This window comes from Pseudopodoces humilis, chromosome 28 (genome assembly GCF_049639895.1).
Source record: "Pseudopodoces humilis isolate 2021_Gansu_Grassland_sample_001 chromosome 28, ASM4963989v1, whole genome shotgun sequence".
NCBI lineage: Eukaryota > Metazoa > Chordata > Aves > Passeriformes > Paridae > Pseudopodoces > Pseudopodoces humilis.
The window spans coordinates 2,305,113-2,324,691 of NC_142227.1; the positions used below are offsets into that span (position 1 = coordinate 2,305,113).

Consider the following 19,579-nt stretch of genomic DNA (forward strand, 5'->3'; position numbering starts at 1 on the left):
GTGGGGCTGGCAGCCTGCTGTGCGACAGTGTGGGGCACAAGGCTGTGTGTGCCCCGGAGCAGGGCACAGTCCTGGTGTGCAGCCCCGGAGGGGGGACACAGCCCCTTGCACAGGGAAAACCCTTCCCTTCACGTCCCCCCTGATCCAGCCCGGCTCCACCACTCAGCAGTGCTGGCCATTCCCACTCCGGCCATTCACAGCACGGTGCCAGCGGGAGCTGGGACATCCTCGGCACCCCCCAGATCACCCCAGTGACCCCCAGGCCACGTGTGCCCACTCGGGCCTGGCAGCTCTGGCTGCCCCGTGGTGCCCTGTTCCCGATAAGGGCTCCCATTCCCGATAAGGGCTCCCGATCCCTGGAGGGGCCCCAGCCGCTTGTGCACACTCAGCACTTTCCAGCAGGGCTATTTAAAGCCGGCCAAGAGCCCAGTGGCCCTTTCTTTCCCTCCTCCCCTGGCAGACTCGGCCCGTCCAGCTGGACTTTCCTCCTGCAGCCATGAGCTCTGGAGCAGCGGCAGGGCCGATCTTCGCCGAGGGCGAGGATTGCAGGGCGGCCTGGAGGGAAGCCACAGCGGGCTACGATGAGCCCGATGCCCACCTGGAGATCCTGGGCAAGCCGGTGATGGAGCGCTGGGAGACTCCCTACATGCACTCGCTGGCCACCGTGGCTGCGTCAAAGGGTAACGGGGACCCCACGGGCTCCGGGACGTGCTGGGGGTGCAGCCTCCCCAAAAAGAACTGGTGTGGGGGGAGATGTTCTGCTGGCCACTGCATGTGGTCCCCCTGCAGTGACAGGGGCAGCAGGGCTGCGGTGGGACTTGTGTGCTTGTGTCAGGGTGATGCATTCTTGAAAGGGGATGGGGACATGGGGAAGGGATGCAGCCACCTCCCATCCAGGGCCTGCTGATTTTGGGGTTGTTTCCCTGGCAGAGGGTGGCTTGGATGTTGTTTGTTCCCACTGGGATCAACTGGGGGGGTTTGGTGGTGGCAAAAGTGGCAGGGCCATGGGGCTGCTCCCAACTTCTCCCCTCAGTGCCAGCAGCACCACGTGCTCCCACCCTGGACACAAAGAGCCCAATCTGGGGAAAGAATGGGTCAGAATTCAGGGCTGGGGGGGGGTTTTGAGGCAGAGAAAACTCAGAGCTGTGAACGCTGGGTGCACTGGGTTCCATCCACAGGCGGCCGCGTGCTCGAGGTGGGGTTCGGGATGGCCATTGCCGCCTCCAAGGTGCAGGAATTTGACATCGAGGAGCATTGGATCATCGAGTGCAACGAGGGCGTTTTCCGGCGCCTGGAGCAGTGGGCCAAGGCACAGCCACACAAGGTCAGGGGCAGGGTGGGCTGTGCCAGGGTTGGGGGTGCCTGTGACCCCCCCAGCTCACCCCTCTGCCCCCCACCCGCAGGTGGTGCCCCTGAGGGGGCTGTGGGAGGACGTGGTGCCAACGCTGCCGGACGGACACTTCAGTGGTGAGACAGCAGCAGCAGGATGGGGAGGGGTGGGTGGGGACCCCCCAAAGCCCACGGCAGCCCAGGACATCCCTGAGCCATGGAAAGGGGGGAACAGGTGGAGCTCACATCCTCCAGTGGGGCTGGGGACAGGGCACAGCTGTGTCCTTGGGGCCTTGTCCTGGGGAACAGATCCTTGTCCTGGGGGTGGATCCCTGTTGTGGGGAGCAGATCCCTGTCCTGGGGAACTGATCTTTATTTTGGAGACCATCACATCGCTGCCTTCCAGGGGTCAGGGACATGGGGACAAATTGCAATAGGAACAGAACAATCCCAGGCCACGAAGGGGGATTTTCCCGGGACACAGGAGCCCCTCAGGGTCCCTCCCAGCTAACGGGCAGCCCCGCTGTTCCCGGGCAGGGATCCTGTACGACACCTACCCGCTGTCTGAGGACACCTGGCACACGCATCAGTTCAACTTCATCAAGGTGACACCTCGGGGAGCGGCTCTGTGGGGAGCAGCTGGGGCTGGGAGGGGGAGCTGGGGCCGGCTGCCGTGCGGGAGGAGCTGAGCCAGCTCCCCGCATTCCCGGGACAGGGCCATGCCTTCCGCCTGCTGCGGCCCGGAGGGGTCCTCACCTACTGCAACCTGACCTCGTGGGGGGAGCTGCTCAAGAGCAGGTACAGCGACATCCAGAAGATGTTTGAGGTGAGTTGTTCCCCTCCCCAAAGCCGTGCCTGGCATGAGGCAAAGGCTGTGGAACTCATCCATGGTGCTGGGGATGGGCGGATGGGCCAAAGGGGAGCTCGGAGGGTTTTTCCCCCGGCTGCTGGTGCTGTCCCCGCGGTGTCCCTTCTCACATGAGCCACCCCAACCCACAGCTGCTCCTCCTCTCCTGCAGGAGACCCAGGTGGGGCCGCTGCTGCAGGCAGGGTTCAGGAGGGAGAACATCAGCACCAGGGTGATGGAGCTGCAGCCGCCCCGCGAGTGCCGCTACTACTCCCACCCCAGGATGATCACCCCCACCATCCTCAAACACTGAGGGGCCCAGCCCGGGGAGCAGGAGCTGATGAGGAGGAGAAAAGCTCTGATCTCCTTTAAAGCCCCTGAGACATCGAAACTGATTCAGCCAGAGATGGGTGAAGGCTTGGGATGGATTCCAGGGGACAAAAGGACAGGAAAGTCCCTGCCCCAGAAACCCCTTGCCCTGGAGGGGTCTTGTGGGCTTTGTGGAAGATCTCACCCTGCTCTGTCCCCTCAAGACTTTGAATTCTCAATTAAGCTGGAATTGCAGAGCGTGGGCTGGAGCCTTTGGCCAAACAGGTTCCAGAACCAGCCATTTCCTCTAAAAACTGGATCATTTTGAGAAATCACAGAGTGGCTTCCCACAAGAGTCAAATAATCCAAAGCAGGTGGGAGAAATGGGGCAGTCTGAGGCATTTTGAGGCATTTCAGCTTCTCCTGAAGCAACTCCCCAGAGAAGTTTCCCAACATTTTTGGCCAAAGCCCACAGCAGCAAATCCTGACCCCAACCCCCCCTCACAGCTCAATAAATGATGTTTCCTCTCTCCCCAGAAGGGACAAAGTCCATTAAAAGGAATTAAATACCCAAACTGCTGTTCCCGAGTGATTTGTCTTTCCAAAGTGTGTTTGTCCCTCAGGCACGAGCATTCCTCATTCCAGGCTCCTGGGAAGCATCCAGGACAGGCTGCTTTATCCCCACCCTGCTTAGGAGCTCTATATTCAGGTTTATTAATCACATTCTGATTTTAAGCAGCAGTATTTGACTTGTTACAGAAACAGAGTTAATTTCTGGCCCCTGCACACACAAATATTACAGTTTTATCAGATCCTGTGTAGGAATTAGTAACAAGGAGCAGGTGGTGAGTAAGGGATGAGATCAGGGATCACCTGGACATGTGTTGGTTTCAAAACTTCCCAACAAAGCTAAAAAAAACCATTCTGGCAAAACCTTTATGTCACAATATGTCATCACCTTCCCTGACAGAAACCAACTCAGCAGTGTTATCAAATTCACCTCCTGTTTTTCAAGCCCTCAGATCAGAGGGGTTTATTTAAGACAGGAAAGCACCTGGACCAGGTAGAGTTTTATTGGAAGGCGCGTGAGGAGCCGGATTTGTGCGTGAATGTGAGCAGTGCCCGGGGGCAGGGAGTGGGGACATAAATAAAGGCTATTTCCTGTACCAGATCTGCAACCTCCTCTCCCTCTTGATTTTCCTCTGCAGCTGCAGGATCCCGTACAGCAAAGCCTCAGCTGTGGGTGGGCAACCTGAGAGAGAGGGAAAGGAAAGAAGGGAGGAAGGTCACAGGGCTGGGACCTGCACGGAGCTGGAGGCAGCAGCAGAGGTGCCAATCCCAGGATTTACCCCAAAGCTGACTCCCCTCTGGCTTTGTGGCTGGGACAGCCAGGAGTGTAAAGAAACAAAAAGTGATGGTGTTTATCAAGATCTTTATCAAAGAGAGCAATTCTTTGATTTCAAACCGATCAAATTCTGTGATCCAAACCCCTCTCCCACCCCACTGACGGTGCCACCACCATCACAACCCTCCCCACCCCACAATCCCTGGAGCTGCTGCAGCTTCCCCAGCACTGAAACAGGAAAACTTTCCAAACCTACACCCAAGAGCAGAGAATTCCTCCTCCCTGCCCCGCTCCCAGGTGGAGCTGCCCCTTGTACCTGGCACATAAATGTCCACGGGCACGATGCGGTCGCAGCCCCTCACCACAGAGTAGGAGTAGTGGTAGTAGCCCCCACCGTTGGCACAGCTGCAGGACAGGGACAGGGACAGGCTCAGCCCAGGAGGGTGAGCAGGAGGCCAAGGGAAGGTGGCCCTGGGCAGGCAGGCACTGCCAGACTCGGAGCCACCAGCTGAGAGCTGACAGGTGACACTGCCCCATCACAAGCCCTGCCTGGGATGTTTTTAGATGAATCCAACCCAACTGAAGTGTTCCCATCACCCTCACAAAGCAGATTGCACAGCCCTCCCTCTCTGCTACAAAACCTTCTGTTTTCCCTCAGAGTTTTCCCAGAATCTGTCCTGTTCCAGCCTGGACTGGCTGCCCCCAGCCCTGGTGTGGGGACAAGAAAAGTTGTGAGAACCATGGAATCATTCAGGTTGGAAAAGACCTCCGAGATCATGGAGTCCAACTGAGTCCCCCATGGAGCAGATTCCAACTAAATTCCATATGGAGCAGATTGCAACCAAATCCCTTCATGGAGCAGATTCCCACTGAGTCCTTCATGAAGGAGATTCCAACTGAATCCCTGATGGAGCAGATTCCAGCACAGCAGAAGCATTTTGAAAGCCAAAAGCAAACTCTGGGATCGTGGATATACACAAGTTTGGCAGCTGCAAATCCCCTGAAGCTATCCCTGTGAGGATTCACACACACACCATCCCCAGAAGGAGCCTTTCTGCTCTACGAGGCCTCTTTAAGAACTTGGAAACACAAACAAGCAAAGAATTCCCCCCACGGCACCGAGGACATCCCGGCACTCACCTCCCCATGGACACCACGTAGCGAGGCTCTGGCATCTGGTCATAGACCTGCAGAACAGGGACATTTGGGATGGTTCCCAGCTCCCTCTGCCGTGCCCGAGGTCCCCGTGCTCCCCGGTACCTTGCGCAGCGCCGGGGCCATTTTGTTGGTCAGGGTCCCCGCCACGATCATGACGTCAGCCTGGCGAGGGCTGGCCCGGAACACCACCCCAAAACGATCCATGTCGTAGCGAGGAGCTGCCATGTGCATCATCTCCACGGCACAGCAGGCCAGCCCGAAGGTCATGGGCCACAGGGAGCTCTGTGGGGACAGGCAGGAGCTCGGGTGACACAGAGAAAGGGCAGCAAAACCCACGGCTGTGGGGGAATGGAAACAGGGAGAGCTCCGTGCGCAGCCTGAACGTGTCCAGAGCTGCTCCCCTGACGCTGCTGAAGCCACCAAACCACACAGGGACAGCAGAGAAGGGACAGCAGAGAAGGGACAGCTCAGAGTCCCACAGGGACAGTGGTGTCCCAGCTCAGGGGCAGCAGAGAAGGGACAGCTCAAAGCCCCAGAGGGACACTGGTGTCCCAGCTCAGGGGACAGCTCAGAGCCCCACAGGGACAGCGGTGGCCAGAGAAGGGACAGCTCAAAGCCCCAGAGGGACACTGGTGTCCCAGCTCAGGGGACAGCTCACAGCCCTGGAGAAGGGACAGCCCAGAGCCCCACAGGGACAGCGGTGGCCAGAGAAGGACCAGCCCAGCTAAGGCAGAGCACAGCAGACCCAGCGCACTGTCACTCGTGTCACCCTTCCCCACAGGCACAGCAGCTGCCCAGGGCAGGGATAATTCCAGAAAGTTCCTTTTCCTGGTGACCAAAGGGCAGTTCCAGACCCCACACACACCCTCAGCCTCTCTCCCGCTCTGTCACTGCACCCCAATGTCACCCTCTGGCCACAGAACTCGGCCACGGGAGCTCTGAGCCTATTTTTATCCTGAGCAGGAGGTGTTTCCCATCTGTCACCCTCTGTCCCCCGATGCCAGGGGAGCCCGCTGGCCCGGGACTCACCCGCCGTGCCCAGTTGACCAGGTCATCGAGCTTGGTGATGACGTACTCGCCACGGCTACTGGGGACGTAGGATTTCCTCTGGACAACAGCAGAGCTCTTCTGCACCTGGACAGAGCTGAAAGGAACAGCACAGAGCCATCACTCTCCAGTTATTTCCTTGCAGAATCAGCCTTTAGCCCTCCAAGGGCTGTGATTCCCCGAGGAATGGCAATCCCACCCCTCTGTTTGTAGCAGAGGATTCTCCCCAGTGTGGGGATCTGCGGGTTTGGTGCGCAGGCAGAGCCCCTCAGCCATGTCCCAACCACAGAGAGCCCCAGGACTCCCAGAGCTGCCAGATCTCCCCGGAGTTCAGCAGGGAAGGGAGGAGACGCCTGACCCGGGGTGGTGGCACAATCTGCTGTTCCCTGTCCCCAGGGCTGTTACCTGTCAGCGTGATCGGCCGCCGGCGTCTGATGGAGCAGCTGAACGGGACTCACAGAGCCGGGCCTGGGGACAGAAAGGGCCCGCACAGGGTGACAGAACCCCCCGCGATGCACCCGAGCCCTCCCGGGAGCCGGTGCTCCACAAACCCCAGCGGGGAAGGAGACCCCCAGTGACCCCCCAAAGCTCGGGGAGCCGTTCAGCCGCGGCTCTGGGGCCCCCCCAGCCCCGGGGTCACCGCCCCGGCCACCCCAGCCCCGGTGTCCCACCGCCCCGGTGTCCCCAGCCCCGGCGCTCACCGCCAGCCCAGCACAGCGTGCGCGGGGAGCCGGAGACCTGCAAGAGAGGACGGGAGAGCTGAGCGCGGCTGTGGGCCGGGAACCGCCTGGTGTCCCCTCAGGGCTCCCTCCCGGTCACTCCCTCGGCGGGGGGTCGAGGGCTTGTTTCGGTCCCCAAACCGGTCCCTGTCCCCGTTCTGCCCCTGTCCCCGGCCCGTCCGTGTCCCGTCCCTGTCCCCGGCCCCGCTCACGGCCCAGCGCCGCCATCTCTCCGCAGCCCTTCACGCAACCTCTGCGCGCGGTGCACCCGCTAAAGCGCCCGGCGCGGCACCGCCTCAGCGCTCCGGCGGGAAACGCGTCCCGGCCGAGGGGTTCCGGAGGCACCCGCCGGCCCCGCCGCTGCCCGCGGCAAAACGATCCCAAAACAATTCCCGGCGGGCGGGGCCGTCCCGGGGCTGTCCCGGAGCCGCCACAGGACTCGGCGTGGAAGGCCCCATCCCGGGGCTGCGAAGCTGCGGTCGAACAGGAAAATAAGGAGCGGCCGTCCCTGGGTGGGCTCGAACCACCAACCTTTCGGTTAACAGCCGAACGCGCTAACCGATTGCGCCACAGAGACCGCGCTGCCGCCGCCTCCCGCTTGTTCCCGTCTCGCGCCTGTCCCGTGTCGCGCCCGCCCCCGGGTCCCGCCTGTGTCTTGTGCCCCGTTATCCCTCCCCGTGTCCCGCCTGTGTCTTGTGCCCCGTTATCCCTCCCCGTGTCCCGCCTGTGTCTTGTGCCCCGTTATCCCTCCCTGTGTCCCGCCTGTGTCTTGTGCCCCGTTATCCCTCCCTGTGTCCCGCCTGTCTTGTGGCCCCGTCCCCGTGTCCGGTGTCCCATATCCCGTGTCCCACATCCCGTCCCCGTGTCCTGTGTCCCGTGTCCCACACCCTGTCCCCGTGTCCGGCCTGTCCTGTGTCCTGTGTCCCGTGTCCCACCCCCGTGTCCGGCCTGTCCCCCCCGTGTGTCCCCCGTGTCCGGCCTGTCCCCCCCCTGTGTCCCCCGTGTCCCACCCCCGTGTCCGGCCTGTCCCCTCCGTGTGTCCCCCGTGTCCGGCCCGTCCCCCCCGTGTCCCACCCCCGTGTCCGGCCTGTCCCCTCTGTGTGTCCCCCGTGTCCGGCCTGTCCCCCTCGTGTGTCCCCCGTGTCCGGTCTGTCCCCCCCGTGTGTGCCCCGTGTCCCACCCCCGTGTCCGGTCTGTCCCCCCCCGTGTGTCCCCCGTGTCCCACCCCCGTGTCCGGTCTGTCCCCCCCGTGTGTCCCCCGCCCCGCGCGGCGCCGCCGGCGGTGACGGGCGGGGGGCGGAGCGCGCTCGTGCAGCCGAAATAGCTCAGTTGGGAGAGCGTTAGACTGAAGATCTAAAGGTCCCTGGTTCGATCCCGGGTTTCGGCAGAACTTTCTTTTCCTGCCGGGACCCGGTTTGCAAAAGCGCTGTTTTCACCCCAAAACACCCCCCGGGGTTTCCGAATTCGTTATTCCCTCCCCAAACTCTGCACGTGATCGTTTTAAATATTCTGGAAACAGACAGGGGTGAAGGATTGCAGGACCTAACCCTGGATTAATGATAAATATTATTAAAGAAATTAAATAAAGATGAATTATGAATTAATAATAAATACGAGTTAATGATCTTACACTGAGCATTGAGGAGGGAAGCTGAAGGAACATGGATTAATTAACACTGGACAAGCAGAGGTGGTGCGTGTTAGCCCATTTTAAATAAAGCACAAGAACAAAACCCAGTGAGTTCATTTCCCAGTGATTAATAATGTGAAACTGAGACAGAGACAGGATATTACAGCTTTATCTGATGTATAAAAACTATCTTCACCTGCTGTAAGACTGGGGTGGAAGCACCACCCACCACAGATTAAAATAATGAAACAAAAGCGGCAAATTTTGATGATTCACTTCATCCCACTTTATTAAATCCACATGATGTGTACATGGTGAGGCTGAATCTGACGCCCAGCAGCAGTGAGTGGCCAGTGGGGCAGCACTGGAAAGGGGTGGGACAAGGTCAGAATTATCCCTGGAAGTATCCAAGGCCAGGCTGGAGGGGCTTGGAGCCCCCAGGGAGATGTCCCTGACCAGGGATGGGCTTTAAGGTCCTTTCCACCCCAAACCATTCCAGGATTCCACAGCTGCAGTGGAGGTGAGGTGGTTCTGCTTCTTAACAGCACTTGAGGAGTTTTGATGGAGAAGGGAACAAAGGGTTAATGTGAAGGAGGGGGAAGTTGATCCCCATCTCCAAATTACGCAGGGCACTGGGATGAGGGGCAGGAAATTCCCTCCCCAAACTCTCACCTCCAAAGGGAAAGTGCCACTCACAGCTCCGAGTTAACTCCATCATTAATTTTTTATCCTACCCTACAAAACTCATTATTCCTCCTCCCAGGTTTTAATAAAAAACTCACTTCCTGGCCTGTCCCTATAATTGAGGTACTTGAGATAATGGGAATGAGGATTCCATGGTAAAACTCATTAGAGAGCACAGAGCAATTAAAAGTGTAATTAAAATATATTCAGATAATTACTACCAGCCGGGATAGACATCTGGATCCCAATTTCAACTTCTGTATTTCAAATCATCTTGGGTTTTACTGGACAAGCAAGGAGATCACATTTCATTATCACAGAGAAACCCTAATCAGGGGGTTTTATGTATCATTTATCATTATTCATCATTAATTAGTTCTTGGTGACACTGCTTCCATGTGCCACGGCTCCAGCAAAGGTGGGCAGGGAGCTGGGCAGGATTAAACTGGGAATTCAGATGAGAAAAAGACAATTAAAAGCCTCCCAAAATTCCTGGCCTCAAAAGAGGCAATAAACCAGCATTCCACTGGCTCACTGGTAGAGGAAAAGGGAATGTTTTTGTTTAAGCAAACCTGGATTCCTTCTCCACGGGATTTTACTTGTCATAACAGAACAAAACCCCACAAATCTTTGTGATCCAGGTCGCAGCTCTGAGCACCAATTTGATTTCCCACCCTTGGAGATCCATCAGGCAGGAAGGAGGAACCCCCCCGGGAACGTTTCCTGCAGGAACCCCCTCCTGGTTTTATCAGGAACAACGAGGCCACCAGGATAAAATCCCTTCCCAAGTTGGGTGTTTGGCTAAAAGAATCCACGTGGAAGTTGGTGGAGCAGCAGAAGCTCTGCACAGCACTGGGGGTCTCTGGCAGCCCCCCAGGAGGGCACTGATGGATCAGGATCTGGCAGATCCTCAACATGGCGAGGCCATGGGAAGCAGCGAGGGCTGAGAGCCAGCTGGGGCTGGGAGCAGAATATTTGGGGATATACACACAGACTTTACAAAGAATGCCACGTTTTTGTACAAATCACCACTGGTTATTTACACCTGGCCCCAGGGCAGCCCTGGCCACTCCTCAGCTCTCCGCAGGCTCCGGCTCCGTCTTGAGCTTTTTGCTTCCCAGGACTTGCTCATCAAACAACTCTCTCTCTCTGGAAAGAAAAAGATAGGAGTTTATAAATTAAAACAGGGTATTATTGTCCAGATTACATCACCTGGACAAATTAAAGCTGGCACATTTCGTCCCTCACGGGAGTGGGACACTGAACTCTCCTGCTCTCACCCCAAACCTTTTCTGTATCCAACAATAATGAGGTAAAAACCCTTGGGAAATCCTAAAAACAAATCTACCTTTTGCTCACAGGTGGTCCTTTAATGTACTTCTCTTCTGCCTTCTCATAATCAATGTCATCCACAGCAGCAATGGCACAGATGATGGCCTAGAAAAGCATTGAATAATTAATAATAATAATAATCAATAAGCAAAACTAAACCACAGCCGGGGATTTCAAGCTGCCTCAGCTGAGCACACTTGGAGAAAAGGGTTCCTCAATCACTTGGAAAACTTGGATGAAATCGCTCGTTGAGTGCCTGAAATTCTTAAATAAATAATATGAACTTGTTCTGTATCATCCCCTGGGGGGTATTTTTATCCTCAGATTAAAATATTCCTCACAGTAATTTTGTTTCTACACGAGTTAATGTTCTCCTGGGAAAATTCCTGTGAAGAACACAAGGTATCCACAACAACTGTAAAAACAGCCAACACACCACCCCCCACCTCGACACACACAAAGGACCAAGAAAACCCTGAGAAGTTGCCAAATTAAAATAAAAACCCCAAAAACAAAGCCTTGAAGCATTCCAGAAGTAATTAAAATCCATCAGAAAATTACCAGTCTGCTTTTAAAAGCAACAAACTACCTGAAGCTTCTCCTCTCTGTGCTTAAAAATCAGCATTTGAGTGACTCAGGCTGTGGGAAGGGGTGAATATTCCTGCTTGGCTCAGCTCTGGGAACTCTCTCCACATCATTCCATAGGAGCCACACCACACCAAAGGAATAAATAATGGGAATTACAGTCATTTATCACTCCACAGTTCATTTTCCCCCTGTTTCATGCTCCCTCACCTCAGGTAAAAGCACATCTGAGATGAATCTGATGCCGTCCCCCAGGATTTGGTGCAGGTTCTTGGTGTCCATCTCCCTGTACACCTCCTTCAGGTACCCAACCACCAGGTCCAGCTGCTCCTCATCCTCCAGGTAAGTCTCCACACAGGTCATGTACCGGCTGGAATTCAGGAATTTCTTCAGCCAGCGGGATTGCTTCCCACTTTTCAAGATCCCCAGGAGGTGTTCTTCAGCTCCTTTTGACTTGACTATGAACTCCACCAGCTTCTTGTTCTCCCTGTCCCTGGCAGCTCTGGTCCTGTCAGGGAGGAGCTTCCTCGGGGGTTTCTGGGGGGAGGTGTCTGAGGAAGACTCTCCAGCCCCTTCCCCCTCTGTGTTTGGGAATGCCATCTGCACCACACTCTGGTATCCCTCTTTCCTCACTGGGTAGCCTGGAAGAGAAACCACAACAATTTAGATTGAAATGTGCAAAGAGTTTTCATAACCGTAGCGATAGAAAATAAGGAACTTTATTGCTGAGAGGATTTTTTCTTCCTTCCCTACCAAAGAGCTTAAAAAACCACCAACAAAAACATTTATTTGCCTTAAAGAAAATTAAAATATTAGGGAGCTACTTAGTCACAACTCCAACTGACCTGATTCTGGTCTCGAACCACCAGTATTTATTTAATTTATTAAACCCTTAATTGCAAGAATGGGGAGCTGTAAATTCACCAGCAGCCCCTCTCTGGGTCTGGTGCCACGGTCACTTGTGTGTAAATGTTGGAGCTACGTTTACCCAGCCAAGAGAAAAATTCCCAAAGGGATGGATTCACTTACTGATATCAGCAGCAAAATACTCCAGGAAGGACCCAGTGAAAGAATGACAACCTAAAAACCAAAACCAGGGGCAGTGATCAGTTCCATTCAGCCCAGAAATCCAAGCTTTGAGCTCCCTTTTCCTGGAGGATCTCAGGATGAGATCCCAGAGAAGCTGGGAGTGGCCAAGGCCAGGCTGGATGGGGCTTGGGACAGTGGAAGGTGTCCCTGCCCCATGGCAGCGGGGACTGGATGGGTTTTAAGGTTCCTTCCCACCCAAACCATCCTGGGATTTGGTGATTCCATGGTCACCTGCCCCTCCTTACCCACTCGGATCCGATAGTCCAGGATCAGCTGGAGGCACCACTCGATTTCCCTGGAATAGTTCTCCTTGGCTCGTTCCTGCAAAACAAGGAGGATTTTTTGTCCCAAATCCAGCAGCTCTCCAAGAGTTTCAGGCCAGGACACCAAGCAGGGGACAGAAATGGTCCATGACAATTTTTTCCTCGCAGTAAAAGAGCTCCTGCCAGAACTGTCACAGGGATGAGAGCGGCTTTGAGGGGGGTCAAGCCCCACATTCCACTCCTGGAATTATTTATATCCTGGGTTTCCCACTGTATTTGCCCAACCCCTGCAGTTCCAGATCGCTGGGATACTCACAATGAGCTCCTGCTTCTCCTCACAGTCAAAGTGCTTCAGGCTCTTCAGAGACACTGAGAAACTTTTAAAGAAACACAGTCAGAGGTGCAACTCCCCTGCCCCATTTCCCTGTTGTTTTACTGCAGTTCTGCTTCTCCCTGAAAATCCCATTTCCCAAGGAATTAAGGAGCACAAGTTCTAATAGTTTTTACTTCCAGAGCATGTTAACAGTATGGAATCTTCTAGCAAATGAGAAATACCTCGTTCAGAGAAAAGTTAAAGGCAGCCCAGTGCTTCCAGAAAGTTTGGGCAGCACAAGGAGAACAGTGGCTGCATTCCAGGGATTTTTTTTTTTTGGTTTTTGGTTTTGTTTTCGATTCCTCAGCCCTTCCCAGGGAGAGGGAGCTGCCTCAACCCTGCACCGTAACAAAGTACCTGCAACCTCACCTGCCCCAGTGCCCCAGCTCCTCCCTCCCAGATCAGCCTGGGGAGGACTGTCCTCACCCTGCACCAGGAAACAAGCACAGGACCCGGAATAAAGAGACTGGAAAGTCAGGTTGGGATGAAAATCCACATTTACCCTTTTTTCTTCTCATTTGTGGTGCCATCTATGAAGAGCACACAGGCCCTTCGGTGCTTCCTCTTCACTGCTTTCACCTGGAGAGAGGAGAAAGCCTCAAAAATCCTAATCCTGATAAAACAGGGATATTTTTTTCTGTGGATATCACCCACTACAACCCACACTTAAACTTTTCCTGTTGGTGCAACTTTCATTTATTACACAAATATGAAAATTTCAAGTGGAAGCATCAACCAGTTACCCCAAGGGAGCATTTTTAGTGCACAAAGAGCCTCCCCTTTCTTTTGCAAATTGGGAACAAAATCCTGTGCTCTGTCCAAACAGGTGTGAATTTACCACGTTTTGAGTGTTTTTAGAACAAATTTACTTCTATCAATTTCAAAATGCTTCTACTGGAAGGTCTTTAACACCTCCAGGAAGGGCAAAAGTCACTCCAGCACTGGGAATTGCTCCTTATCAGCAGGATATGAGGAGGCAGGAGCTGTTCTTACCACAGCTGGCCAGTACGGATACCGCTGCAGCTTGCACCACACCAACATCCCTTCCTCGAAGAATTTGGGTTCTGGCATGAAAAAAAAGGGAAAATTTTCCTTAAAAACAATAAAATAAAACAGATGCTGCCTCTCTCTTCTTTTCCTCCAGGAGTTTCTCTTCAGTGCTTTTACAGTGACCCCAAAATGCAGCACTGGGACTTCTGAACCCAGCAACTTTAACCCCAGGCCCCTGCCCAGTTTCAGGGATTTCCATTTCATTCTGCTGCAAAACGTCTGATGGACCCAGGAAATGCATTTTATCCCAAGCCTGGACACAGCTGGATTCCCTCCTGGAATCCCTGTGGATTGCAGGCAAACTGCAGCTCACAGAGGGGGAAGAGCCTCAGGCCTGTGCTGATGTCTCACCTCGATGGGACAGAACACTTGGGAAATTTTCCTCCTCTTCATCCGCCAGAGGTGAGAGTGGAGGGAGGCTCTCTGAGGAAAATCTCCTGGAAGACATCCCAGAGGATTCCAGCCCTGCCAACGGCACCAGGATCCGGGGATTAGGATGGGATCAGCTTCAGAGCAGGTGAGACCCCTGGGCATGACCCCAGAGGGGACACGGGGTCTGTCCCACCCGTGGGGACCTGACACACCTGCACATCCCTAATTAGGGACTCTTAATTCCCTGATCACGTGGATAAAAGAGGGAAAGGGGAAGGAATGGGGCTGGTTTCAGGACCCTGCACCTGCTCATTTACAAACATTTAATCTCAATTTACCAGAGAGCAGCAAGGCAAAACAAGTGTGAGCTCAAAAAAAAACAAACCCCAGCTTTCCATGGCAAAGCCCAAGCAGTTCCAGACAACCCAGACACCACCCAAGCCCTCCCCAGCACTGAAGGGATCAGCATTTCTGCTTCCCAGGAATAGAAACCAAAAGGAATTAAATCAGCAACTCAAAAGCCACTTCCCCAAAAAGCAAATCAACATTCCAAGGTGAGTAACAGTGCTCAACACCCATGTGGGATGAAGGAATCCCCAAGGGATTTTCCCACCTTCATCTTCCTCGGAGTCAGGGGCTTTATTCCCAGCCAGGTGTGAGGGATCCTGGTTTTCCTCCTCCTCCTGAGGCTGAGGGAAGGCACCAGAAGGCCCAGGTGAGGATCCAGGGTGGCTCCTGCATTTCCCGTCTGTGCCTGAGGACACACCTGCCCCATCCAGGTGTTTTCCAGCCTCTCCCTCTCTCCTCCCATCCAGCTGCTTTGCCAGGCTCTCACTCTCACTGCTGATGCTTTTCTCCAACTCATCCGAGGCAGTTCCACAGGAGGAATCCAGGAATGCTCTCCCAGGCTGAGTTCCTGTCTTTCCAGGAGGTTCCACAGTGCCAGATTTAGACAGGACAGGTGGAGACCCCTCCTCAGGAGCCACCTGTGGGGAATCATCCCTACATCCTCTTTTCCTTCCTTGCTGACTTCTTCCAGCCTTTGGCATACAGGACACGCCATTCCCTGTTTTGGGCTGGATTTTCCTCTGGCTGGGGGATGATTTTGATTCTGGTTTTTCGCAGTTGTGACCGTCAGGGGCTGGTGGCACACGTGAGTCCCTGGCACCGCACCTGGCAGGGTTTGTTCCACCCCCACGTGTTCTGGCAGGGCTTGTGCCACTTCCAGGTGCTCTGGAAGGGTTTGTGCCACTTCCAGGTGCTTTTCCACTCCCCTCTGGAGCCACAGAACCTCCCTGGCTCCGTGATTTGGGATCATCCTTCAGCCCACAGTTATTTTGGGGTTTTCTTTTCCTCTTGGCAGCCTCAGGTTCTGACTTTTTAGAGCGAGAGCGCAACAAGAAGCCGTGGGAGGGGGCGGGGGGAGCAGATTTCTCCTGGGAAAATTCGGAATTTGGTCCTTCTGCAGGTGGTATTTGACTGCCTGAGTCAGTCTGGTGGAGAATATCCAAGGCAATTTTAAGGGAACAGCGATATTGCAGCTCCTCCACAGCCTCACTCATGCTCTTCTTTTGCTCTGATGAGGAAAAATACTCAATAAATGAAATTATCCTCGTTATTCTATCACAAACAAAATGGATTATTAAAGAAATAATGTGTGTTACTTGAAGTGTTTCTTTTAAGGTATATTTTGTATTACTTAAATCATCCACAATTCCCAAGGCAAAGGATGGAGAAACACAAAGACCAAGCTGGAAGCGCCTCATTTTGAGGGAAACTCCCATTTCTTCACCATCCCTCCAACAAACCACCCCAGAAAAGAGTAAAATGATTATTTTTCACCTATTTTCCAACCTCATGGAAAAGGGGAGAAGAAAATAAGTGAAATACAGAAGTTTTATCTCCCCAGGCTGAGTTTCTGCTGGGATTTTTCACCCCAAAAAGACACCAAGCAACACATTTGGAGCTTTTCTGTGGGCACTTTACACCCCAAAAAGACACCAAGCAGCACATTTGGGCCCTTCCCTCCTCACCCAGCGTGGAGGCAATGGCCTTGATCCGCTCCTCCGTCAGGGGAACAACATTTGCAGAGCTCACACTGACCCTGAAACACAAAAAGGTGACTGGAAGCGGCACCCAAAACACTCCCAGCACCACAAAACTGCTTTCAGATAGCAAAAAAAACTCAAATAATCCCTCCCCAACCTGTCCTTGTTTTGGTTGAACACCTAAACCTCCTGCAAATCCAGGATCCCATCTCACAGGCACCTTCAGGTTCCTTTCTTCCCCTTATTTTTTTAACCTCTAAGAATGCAAACACTTGACAGGAACAAAGACACTCAACTGCTTCTCCAAGCCAAGGATTTCAGCTTTAAATCCCATCCTTTTCGTGGTGGCAACAGGACTGTCCCCGGCAACTCCAGGCTTGCACAAAACCTGTGTTAAAAGCAAAAAAATTTTCATTTAAAAATCCTTAACCAACAGCAAAACGTTTATTATAAAGAGCAGCTCACCACAACCGAGTTGGCCAATCAATAAGGCAATTTATTAATTTGTTGATAAGGGACGAGCAGGCAGCTCTGGGGATGAGGGGAGTCTCCACTTCACCAACACATCCACTTTACCCCTGGCCTCTGCCTCTTTTTTAGGCAGTTTTTTGTTGGGCTATCCCCCAAGCAGCCGTGGCTGGGAGCCCCCAGCAGGTCTGGGCAAAGCTCCAACATGTGGCCAGGTTACACTTCTAGCAAGCAGGTAACAGCAGGAACAAGTTTTCACATGTTTGCACAATCCCGCTGTTTTCTTCATACATCGAGACTGGACACAATTTATAATTATTTGCTGAGCTCTAACTGTGGCAAAAAAATATGTAACAGCAAAAGCCAGCAGTTCACAGCAAAGGGATTTAAACAAAAATAATGGAATTGTTATATTTGTCTCATGTCCATGCTTCAAAATCAGTATTCTTTGTTTATACTGATCCCGTGGTGTTCCCGTAATGACAGGAATCACTATGGAACAGCTCACAAGTGCCTGGGAGCAGCCTTAGGATCCTAAAATCCCAGGATGGATGAGGTGGGAAAGGACCTTAAATCCCATCTCATCCCATCCCTGCCATGGCAAGGACACATTCCACTATCCCAGGCTGCTCCAAGCCCCATCCAGCCTGGTCTTGGGATCCAGGGGCAGCCACAGCTTCCCTGGAAATCCATTCCAGGGCCTCACCACCCTCACAGAGAGGAATTTTTTCCCCAATATCCCATCCAACCCTGTCCTCTGGCAGTGGGAAATTATTCCTCCATGTCCCATCGCTCCAGGCCCTCTCCATTTTTTCTTGCTGGCATCTCCACAGCCCAGACAAGTTCAGACACATTCGCTGGGACCTCTCCCTTCCTTCCTGCTCTGCTTTAGCCCTTCCCAAGCAACCTCCACAAACACTTCCTCATTCCTCGTTACCTTGGCTGGCCACAAACGCCTCTTCCACTTGCAGAGAACGAACTCTTGGTCGGTCATGGCTGAGCTTCACGTGGAAAAGGACAATTCCAAGGTGTTCTGAGGGGAAAAAAAGGGAATAAAGGAGTCACCCACCTTTGTCCATTGCAGTCCTTTGCTTTTTGAAGGAAAGACAGGATTTAGTCAAACATATTACTACAGTTATTATTGTTTTTCCTTCAGGATCACTGCACTGATATCACCCTGGAGCATTCTCCAAAATTTTATCTTAAATTCCATTTTCCTGTAGAAGCTCAACCCTAATGGCTGCCCCACTCCTGGAAGTGCCCAAGACCAGATTGGACAAGATTGGAGCAACCTGGGATAGTGGAAGGGATGGGGCTGGATGGGCTTTTAGGTCCTTCCAACCAAAATGATCCCAGGATTCAAGAATTCCCTAATTCCAGGAGCACAAGTGGTTCTCGCTGAGTGTGTTGGGTGAGGAAAATACTATCAGGAATTACACAATGCAGCCACGGGCCTGCCCAATCCACAGCTTCCAGCAACCAAACCCTGAAAATGGGGAGCTACACCCTTAAAATAACACGCCGCATAGACTTCTTGCAGGCAATTTGATCCCAAATTTTACACGCGGTTTGCAACAGAAAACCTGAGCAGAGCTGCCTCAGAGCTTCCTCAAGGGTTTGTTTTTTTTTTTTAAAATAAAAAAAAAGACATACTGAAGACAAGCCCTTCCTGTACTTACAAGGTCCAGGTGCTGGGATGGCCGGGGCTCCGGGATGGCGGCCCTGCGGCGGCGGAGGGAGGGACGAGGGGCCGTTAGTGGCGCCCGGAACGGCGGGGCCGGTGCGGAACCCCCCGTGAGGCGGCGCGGGGACAGCGGGAACCGCCCGGCCCCAAAATCCCCACGTGAGGGGAGGGACGGGACGCCCAAACCTCTCCCCAAGCCAGCACCGTGAGGGGAGGGACGGGAGGCTCCCCCAAACCGCCCCGCACATCCCGGACTCGGTGAGGGACGGGACGGGGACCCCAGAACCGAACCGCTGAGGGGATGGACGGGATCCCCCATCCAGAGCCCCCTCCGTAAGGGACGGGACCCCCGAACTCCCCTCCGTGAGGGATGGAACCTTCCAAGCGCTCCGGTGAGGGGAGGAACGGGACCCCTCAAAACCCTCCCCTCACAGGGGATGCCCCCCCACCCAAACCTTCCCTGGTGAGGGAAGGGATGGGCCCCTCGCTTCGCCCGGTCAGAGGACGGACGGGAGTCCCAAATACACCCCCGGTGATGGCACCCAGACCCTCGTGTCCCCCCACCCCAGACCCCGCTTGAAGGGCCGGGGGGGGGGATGGGGGGGGGGGGGGATGGGGGGGGGGCGGGGCACCGTTACCGTGCGCGCTCCCGACAACAGCGCCCCCTGCGCGCGCCGCCGCCGCCGCCCTCCACATGAGGGTCTGCGCATGCGCCGCGCGCACCACCCAGCACCGCCCCCCGGACCAATCAGCGAGCGCCGCCTGGCGCCCCGCCCTCCCCTCCGCCGCCGAAACACGAGGCTCGACCAATCAGAGCGCACGCTGCCGCCTTGGCCACGCCCAGCTCACCTGCTATTGGAGGATTGGGAAAGCCACGCCCTGTCTGGGCGCGCAGCATGGAAACGGGGAGAGTGACGTCATTGCCGCGAGCGGTGACGTCATTTGATGGTTTGGGCAGGGACAGGGACAGGGACAGGGACAGGGACAGGGACAGGGACAGGGACACCTTCCCGAGCCCGGCTGGCTCTGTGTGCCCCTGGCACCCCCGCAGAGTCAATCCAAGGCGGATCTAATCCGAATTCTTGGAACGGGATTCCCAGAGAAGCTGTGGCTGCCCCTGGATCCCTGGATCCCCAGGCCACGTTGGACGGGGCTTGGAGCAAGCTGGGACACACTGGAAGGTGTCCCTGGGGATGGCAGGGGGTGGGACGAGATGATCCTTAAATTCCCTTCCAACTCAACCCATT

General features: G+C 54.5%; 3 protein-coding genes and 2 non-coding genes across 7 annotated transcripts; 2 read left to right on the forward strand and 3 right to left on the reverse strand.

Moving 5' to 3' along the window:
- Window positions 1–494: 494 nt before the first annotated feature.
- GAMT (guanidinoacetate N-methyltransferase) lies at window positions 495–3,060 on the forward strand. The gene is made up of 6 exons (XM_005531269.3): window positions 495–680; window positions 1,179–1,324; window positions 1,404–1,467; window positions 1,867–1,934; window positions 2,045–2,155; window positions 2,349–3,060. The coding sequence occupies exons 1-6, from the start codon at window positions 497–499 to the stop codon at window positions 2,487–2,489; spliced, it is 714 nt and encodes a 237-aa protein (XP_005531326.1). The 5' UTR covers window positions 495–496; the 3' UTR covers window positions 2,490–3,060.
- A 428-nt stretch (window positions 3,061–3,488) lies between these two features.
- Window positions 3,489–7,069, reverse strand: NDUFS7 (NADH:ubiquinone oxidoreductase core subunit S7). Its single transcript, XM_005531270.2, has 8 exons — window positions 6,967–7,069; window positions 6,737–6,773; window positions 6,441–6,503; window positions 6,018–6,132; window positions 5,091–5,270; window positions 4,971–5,017; window positions 4,147–4,235; window positions 3,489–3,737 (listed from the first exon to the last, which is right to left on the reverse strand). Exons 1-8 carry the CDS (start codon window positions 6,980–6,982, stop codon window positions 3,640–3,642), a joined length of 645 nt encoding a protein of 214 aa, XP_005531327.1. The 5' UTR covers window positions 6,983–7,069; the 3' UTR covers window positions 3,489–3,639.
- Window positions 7,070–7,257: 188 nt separating this feature from the next.
- Window positions 7,258–7,331, reverse strand: TRNAN-GUU (transfer RNA asparagine (anticodon GUU)). The gene has a single exon. It is a non-coding gene; the product is annotated as a tRNA-Asn (tRNA).
- Window positions 7,332–8,068: 737 nt separating this feature from the next.
- Window positions 8,069–8,141, forward strand: TRNAF-GAA (transfer RNA phenylalanine (anticodon GAA)). Its single transcript has one exon. It is a non-coding gene; the product is annotated as a tRNA-Phe (tRNA).
- Window positions 8,142–8,646: 505 nt separating this feature from the next.
- PWWP3A (PWWP domain containing 3A, DNA repair factor) lies at window positions 8,647–19,067 on the reverse strand. 3 transcript variants are annotated; one of them, XM_088067834.1, is made up of 15 exons: window positions 18,971–19,067; window positions 18,328–18,370; window positions 17,586–17,681; window positions 16,477–16,568; window positions 16,166–16,236; window positions 14,746–15,708; window positions 14,112–14,225; window positions 13,704–13,774; window positions 13,213–13,289; window positions 12,654–12,714; window positions 12,320–12,395; window positions 12,015–12,065; window positions 11,196–11,626; window positions 10,417–10,505; window positions 8,647–10,217 (listed from the first exon to the last, which is right to left on the reverse strand). In XM_088067834.1, exons 3-15 carry the CDS (start codon window positions 17,640–17,642, stop codon window positions 10,142–10,144), a joined length of 2,229 nt encoding a protein of 742 aa, XP_087923960.1. In that variant the 5' UTR covers window positions 17,643–17,681; window positions 18,328–18,370; window positions 18,971–19,067; the 3' UTR covers window positions 8,647–10,141. The 3 variants fall into 3 exon arrangements, with proteins under 3 accessions (XP_087923960.1, XP_087923961.1, XP_087923962.1); XM_088067835.1 differs by lacking the exon at window positions 18,328–18,370 and having other exon boundaries at window positions 18,971–19,000; XM_088067836.1 differs by lacking the exons at window positions 18,328–18,370; window positions 18,971–19,067 and adding an exon at window positions 17,782–17,800.
- Between the last annotated feature and the right edge of the window lie 512 nt (window positions 19,068–19,579).